A 6,992-nucleotide genomic window follows, 5' to 3' on the forward strand; every position below is an offset into this window, starting at 1 on the left:
GGATAAGTTTTCTTGCCCCTTATCGGATAACAGGTACCACTAAGTAGCTTCAACAATCTTCGAACACGGCAGTATTCCAATTCTTGGGATCTATACAACCATTAACATATGCAATTGCGAAATTGTGTAGAGAAGGCCTTTGGTATTCTGAAGAAGCGATTTAAGATTTTGGAAAGTCCCATCCCATACCCCTTCAAAGTGTAGAAGCGTATTGTTATGGCTTGTTTCATCATTTACAATTTTATAAGATGCAACCAAGGCAATGACAAATATTTTAACATATCATTGGAACCCTTGCCCGTGGACTTGGAGGAGGACAACATTGACTCCTTTTTGATTGTAGGAGATGATGAACCCCATAGAGGCAAAAAACTATGTGGTTCAATAACTAATAGGCTATGGGTTGCTCATAATCAATGGACTACGTTTCTTAGTTGGGGCTATATAACGAAGTTCATGTGTATACTAATTGTAGCATAGTTTATGTTATTATGTATAATTCTTTTGATACTTGATTGCACATAAATGCAGAAAATCGAGGGGGCATTCAGTGAGTTGTAGTGATGTACTCGGAAAGATTTTATATGATTTTCGAGGGGCGTACATGAGGAATTTATGACTCTTAGATTGAGTGTTAGCGAGAGGTCTCGAGGTATAAGTATGCCGTATACAAGAAGTATCTGATTAAAGATGAGACTGTTGCTGTACTTAATAGCTATCTACGATCTCTCAATAATCCCTCTTGCAAATTCTGCATGCTAATACGTTTAAAGAGGACAAGAATCTTGTTGGCAGCCCCATGAATCTGTGTGCACGTGATGGTGCTCTACTTCTGGTTGTAGTTGCTTTTGTTTTAGGCTTTCTTCTTGGGCTTGTGGTTGGACATCTTTAACTTGTGTTGTGTTGGACATCTTTAATATTCAATGCCCACTTTGCGGGCTTTTACTCAAAAGTATTCTATACTTTATTTTGATATTTTTGGATTGTGGTTTTTTCAATGATGATGTGTTTACACTTTAACTTATTGGCAATGGGATGTAGTATTTTGATCTAGTATTGTGGTATTGTGATTTTTGGTAGCCCTTTATGTGCTTTATATTTTGCTTCATACAAAAGATATATAGCTGCTTACATGGACGATGATATATCTTTTTATCCCACATGATGTGCTTGTGCAATTACATACTGATGGAAATGGTCTCTGCATAGGCTCAGATTAGTCATTCTGCTTATGTTAACTGGTACATTTATATTTTAGTTGATTCAAGACTTTATGATCTGTTGTGCCTTCTTTTCTGTTTGGCACATTTATAATTCAACTAGCACAAGCAGCTTAGACTAGGTTGCTTATGCTTTCTGATTCCTAGATGAGATTTTAACTGATGGATTATGTCGCTCTACTATTTCTTTTCATCTGTTATGGGCTGTTCTTTGACGGTTTATTTTCTTCGCATATGATGTGAGCCCTATGGTTGATGCTGATGGAGTTGGCCCTTGAAATCAAGGGTTTACTTTCTCTCAATCTAATGATGGTTTAATTGATTGATTATGTAAGTCTACTACTTCTAACCATCTGTTATGGGCTGTTTTTTGGCATTTTATATTCCTCCCACATGATGTTTTTGGATCGGAGTTTTTGGCCAAACTAATGATATATTTTCATTTTACATTGTTGGCAGCCTGATGAAGTGTTGGTTTTATATTATGTAGGGATTGCTTTCATCGTTAATATGTTTAATATTGCCTCATCGTTTGGCTGTTATTGGGATTTAACTTGTTGGTAGCCCATTCTTTGCTATATTTGTAGTGGTTGGCAGCCCCTTATCAATTTATTTGTGCAGCCTCTTATCTGTATGATGTTCTTACTAATGGGTGTAGTATAGGTAGGCAATTATTGTGCATGGGGTATAGTATTTATCCTATTTCTTGTTTATGCAGATGCACCTACTATTCTTATGTTCTCCCAAATGATGTTTTATTAGAATTACAAGTAGCTGATGGGAAGGGTCCAATTTGTGTTTGCTTTTGTGCCGGCCCTCTTTTTTCTTATGCAGCATTATTTTTGGTTATCCGGTAGTCCAACAGATTGGGGCTCACTGTATTGTTTTTACCCCATATGATGCTTGTACTGATGGGATTGACATTGATTGTCTCATGTTATGCAGATGAGGCACATATCTTGTAGTCCTAATTATTTATACGGATCTACTTGTTGTTTTCTAATCATCCCTAATTATTATTTCAGATCAATTATTTATCACAGATGGAGTGGGTATTATTATTTATTACTGTCTTTATTTTCAACCCAAATGATGGTTCATTGTATCATATGACATCTGATGAGAAGGTCCCTATTATTATTATTATTGTTATTGTTTCATAGCTTGAGCCCTTATGATCAAATATTAGTTGCATATGTTGGAGATGTATATCAAATTTCTGAAACTCTTGTGAACTTATATGTTTTTCAAATAACAAGAGAGAGAATGCAGGCTTTATATTTGCAGATTTTTTAAATTTTTGGAACTCTTGCGAACTCTTCTGAACTCTTGTGAACTTCTATGTGGTGTTTCACTAGAACTCAATTTTGCACTTAGTAACTCTTGGTGCTTTTTGGTTCCTTAATGCTTGTCCTACTAATGTTCAGCTTTTTGGATGACTTTGAAAGAAAAGAATATTATCATTTACTAATCATTGCTGATGTTCACATGGGTTTTTACTGTTGGCGGCATTGCTTTATTTCTGTTGATGTTTTTGCTGTTCGTCACATTGCTTTATTTCTGTTGATAGAATTATTTTGTTGGTGGCATAGTATGGGTTTCTTGGCAGTATTATCTGTTACTATTTATTTATTACATCATTGGTTGAATGGTTGGATGGAAAGTATGTGTTGCGGCCAATCGCCTCGTCGTCCGATCGTCGGGAAGCGTGCACCTGCAAAAGGAAGTCCGCACTGACCGGAGGCGGCTCCGGCGGGGACCCTCCGACGGTCAAGTCAGAGAGGTGACTGGGCAACAGTGAAATGCAGACAGAGAGCTCTGAGAAGGAGAGAGGGAGAGGAAGAGAGAGGAGCGAGCCTGCGTATGTGGGAGAGACGAGCGGATCCCCTTTGCACTGTTGCCTTCCCCGATATATATAGTGGAGCGCGGTATGGCGCCATCATTAATGGCGCGGACAAGTGAGGAACTGTCAACTCACTGTAGGCTGTCAGAGCCGCCGTGAAAATGTCATGTCGCCGTGTAGCCGTCTAATCACCAGGGTTGACCCGGCTCTCGGCGGGACAATGCCCCTAGGTAACTGTGCCGCATGTCCGTGTCAGAGCTGACAAGGTCTGGCGGCCGTACGGCGGTTGGTGGAGTCGGCCGACCCAAGGTCGGTGGCCAGCAGAGTGGCGTCGGACTCCTCCGTCGTCGGCGAGCTTCAAGTGAGTCGGCCTCTGGGTTTGGTCGGTCGGGAGGGATACGCCCGACATACCTCCAGTCGGCGATTGGGCCATTGAAAAGCCGTCAGTAGCGTCCGTTAGTCGGGCACTCCCGGCTTTCAGTCGGGGCGCTCCGACCGTCAATCGGTCGATATGCCCGTCAGTCGGTCGGTCGGCCAGTCGGAGACGGTCGGTCGGGCCGCCAGCCGGTCGGGCCCTCCGATAGTCGGTCGGTCGGTCGGTGGGTATCCCCCAACAGTTGCCCCCCTCCACTCCTGAGTCGGGTGGTGAGCTGACGACTAGGAGTGGATTTGTCGTACGCGAGGATCCGACCGTACCGCCGATTGATACGGTGTCCGGCGCCCTGTAAATGTCGAGGGCTTACTGGCGCCCGACATCCAGTCGGCGCCAGGCGTCTCGTCCCATCAGCATCAGGTGTCGGTCGGCGCCGGACGTCCCGCCGTGCCGGATGTCCCGCTGGTGTCAGCGATAAAACCGGTGCCAGGTGTCATGTCCCATCGGGAAGTGGAACCGTCGTGTCCCATCGGGAAGTGGAACCGTCATTCCCGCCGTTCCCTCGGGAACTCCAAACGTTGCGTCCCGTCGGGAAGACAAAACGTCGCGTCCCGCCGCGACACGTGGCGTGTGGCCATCGGTTCGCGTTCGGTGGAGCGGATGGAGGCGACGTGGCGCAATCTGAAGGGGGGTGCGTCGAACCGTTGGATCGTTGGACGGCCCTGATGATGCCACGCGGCGAAATCTGGGGAGTCTTCGCTGGGCGTGCCTTCATCTCGACCGTTGGGGAGCACTATATATACAAAGTTACCCCCACATGGTTTTTTACCCCTCTCATTTTTACAGTCGAGACTCTGCCCGTTGAGCCTCCGCTCCAGGTACTTCTCCGCTCTGTCTCCCATTTGCGACTCTTTCCTTCCAAGGGCTAGAGTAGCCTTCCCCCTCTTTCTTTTTCCTTTCTTCCTTGCCATTTCTTTGAGCTCATGGCTAGGACGTCCCCACGAGGTAGTCGGTCGGGAGAGCCGACCGAAGACACTCGGTCGTCCCCGGAGGTGGAGGCTTCTTCACTTTCGGGGCCGAACGTCGATCGGCTCCGGGAGCAGTACTGCGTCCCGGAGCAGATTCGGCTGTTCGCCCCTGGCGCCGATGGTCGGGTTAATAGCCCGCCCGAGGGTCAGGTGGCCTTCTATCTGGAGGATCTCCGGGCCGGCCTTCGATTCCCGATTCCGGAGTTCGTCCGGAACGTTCTGGACTATTACGGGTTATGCCCGGCACAACTTGCGCCGAACTCGGTTCGGCTGATAGTCAGCTTCGCCCTCCTGTGTCGGCTTTTGCCGACCGAACCTCGGATCTCTCTTTTCCGAGTTTTCTTTGTCCTCCGCCCTCACCCTAAAGCCCGAGGGTGGTGGTACTTCATTCCTCGGAAAGGGCTCTCTTTCATTACTGGTCTTCCAACATCCATTCACGGATGGAAGAACCAGTTCTTCTTCACGTCGTCCTCTGCCCCTTGGGGGTTTCCAGTCCGTTGGGGGAACCCCGAACCGATCCAAATGAGAACAGTCGGGTGGAGGCCGATGATCGGGAGGACTTCCATCGGCTAAAGGATATCTCGGTGCCGAAGCAGAGCGAGCTCGTCACCGAGCAGGCCTTGTACGACGCCGGCCTTAGCCCGGTCCCCCGTTTAGGTCGGTTTGCATTCTCCCGACATCTTCATTTTCTTTTCTGTCTTCTTCTTTAGCTCTAACCTTTCGTCGTCTTTTTCAGATATGCCGCCGAGGACGCGACTGTCGGCAGCCGACATACGTCAGCACGCCGTGAGGAAGAGGCCGGCGGCAGGTGCCGGACCGTCGCAGCCTCCCAAGAGGCCCCGCGTGGTTCCGCCGAGCGAACCAGCCGGGTCGGAGGCGGAGCCGGTGATCGCACTGTCGGTGCCGACAGTGCTTGTTGATGTCCCGTCCGAGGGACCGTCAGTCGGGGGAGCTGCTTCGCCCGACCGTCGAGCGGCTGACTCTGCCGGGGGCACGCCGACCGCCCAGCAGATTCCGGAGGTTCGGGAGGAAGTCCGCGAACCTGAGCTGCCGACGCATGCCACCGCCGCGCCGTCTGCCGAGACTCGGTCGGGCTCGAGCTTGCCGTCTATCTCCGACGTCAGGGCCTGGACGGCAAGCCGAGGTAAGGCCCCAATGGCGTCGGGTGACGAAGGTCGGTCGGCGGGCGGGTCGGCCGACTTTCCGCTTCCCGAGGGTGCGTCGGGCCTGGCCAACCACGACTTGGCCAGGAGACTATGCCAAGCACTCCTCCTTCCCGCCGACATCGAAGCGATGAAGAACCAGCGTGTCTCCGACATGCTGTCGTCCTTCTATCCGATGATGATCCGGGTAAGCTCCCTTCCCTCTGTTTTTAATCGTAGCATCGCAAGTTCGGCTTACTAACAGTCGGCTCTTTTTTGTGCAGCTGGTCTTCAACATATCCGAGCTGGAGGCCGGATATCGGAAGTTTGGGGACATGCGCGCGGCCTGGAGAGATAAGGTCGCGGGCCTCGAAGCCGAGAAGGCCATCCTTCTCGACCAATTTCAACAGTCGGTCGACCGGGAGAACCGACTCGAGGGGGAGGTCTCCCGATTTTCGGAGGAGATCTCCGGACTCAAGGAGGCCAAGGCGTCGCTGGAGTCGGAGCTCAAGTCGGCGAAGGATGACGCGGCCAAGAAGTCCCGGACCATCCGTCGGCTCCGACACGAGCGAGACAGTGTCGGCAAAGAGTTGGAGGGCGAGCGCGAGCAACTTCGGGCGAGTCTCGAGAACCTCGCTAAGGCTGAAGAGGGCCATGCCGCCGCTCAGGCCGACGCAGACGTTGCCAAAGCCGAATCAGAGTCGGCGAAGGAGGCTTTGGGTCGGGCGGTCGAGGTCTTCCGGGACTCAGAGGAGTACCGCGAAGAGCTCCTCGAGAGCGGCTACCTCTCGTACCAAGTCGGGTACGAGGATGCCCGGGAAGCCGTTCGGAGCTTGTACCCCGAACTTGACCTCAGCAACGTGGTTCTGCCAGGGTCGGAGGCCCCAGCTGCGGAGGAGACGGCCGGACCAGCGTCGGATGGTCTCTCCACCAGGGCGGAAGCCGAAGACGTCGCAGAGCCGGTTGCCGAAGACCAGTCGGCTCCGATGGCTGAAGTCGGAGCAGATCTTCCGACCAACTCGCATCGTCGTCCAGTGGAGGACGTCGACTCCGATGATTAGTCGGTTTTATTTTGTCTTCTGTTTTGCTTTGATTGTAATCGGGCTCCGGCCTTTACCTTGTAGACTTTCCTTTGTTTATGGAAAAATTTCTTTAAGTCTTGAATGAATTCTTCTTTTGCCTTCTCCCCGTTTGCAATGCCAAACATGTCTGCAATGTCGAACGTTAGTCGCTGACTTAGTCAAGTCACCAACTCGCATAAGTCGGTAGGGCTTCAGCAACTTGTTCAGCCCCGAGAGTAAAATGTGTCCCGACTTTAGGTCGGGTTCCGACAGTCGAAGTCGGCGTCCGGCGCAGTGTCGGGGAAACGATAGTAAGTCGGGTCCC

At 50.2% G+C, this 6,992-nt stretch overlaps 1 protein-coding gene across 1 annotated transcript; it reads left to right on the plus strand.

Annotated features, from left to right (window-relative positions):
- The first annotated feature begins 5,614 nt into the window (after positions 1–5,614).
- On the plus strand, positions 5,615–6,667 carry LOC140858642 (uncharacterized). Its single transcript, XM_073259956.1, has 2 exons — positions 5,615–5,814; positions 5,891–6,667. Exons 1-2 carry the CDS (start codon positions 5,620–5,622, stop codon positions 6,665–6,667), a joined length of 972 nt encoding a protein of 323 aa, XP_073116057.1. The 5' UTR covers positions 5,615–5,619.
- The last annotated feature ends 325 nt before the right edge of the window (positions 6,668–6,992 follow it).

The sequence above is a fragment of the Elaeis guineensis genome, chromosome 6 (assembly GCF_000442705.2).
Source record: "Elaeis guineensis isolate ETL-2024a chromosome 6, EG11, whole genome shotgun sequence".
Lineage (NCBI taxonomy): Eukaryota > Viridiplantae > Streptophyta > Magnoliopsida > Arecales > Arecaceae > Elaeis > Elaeis guineensis.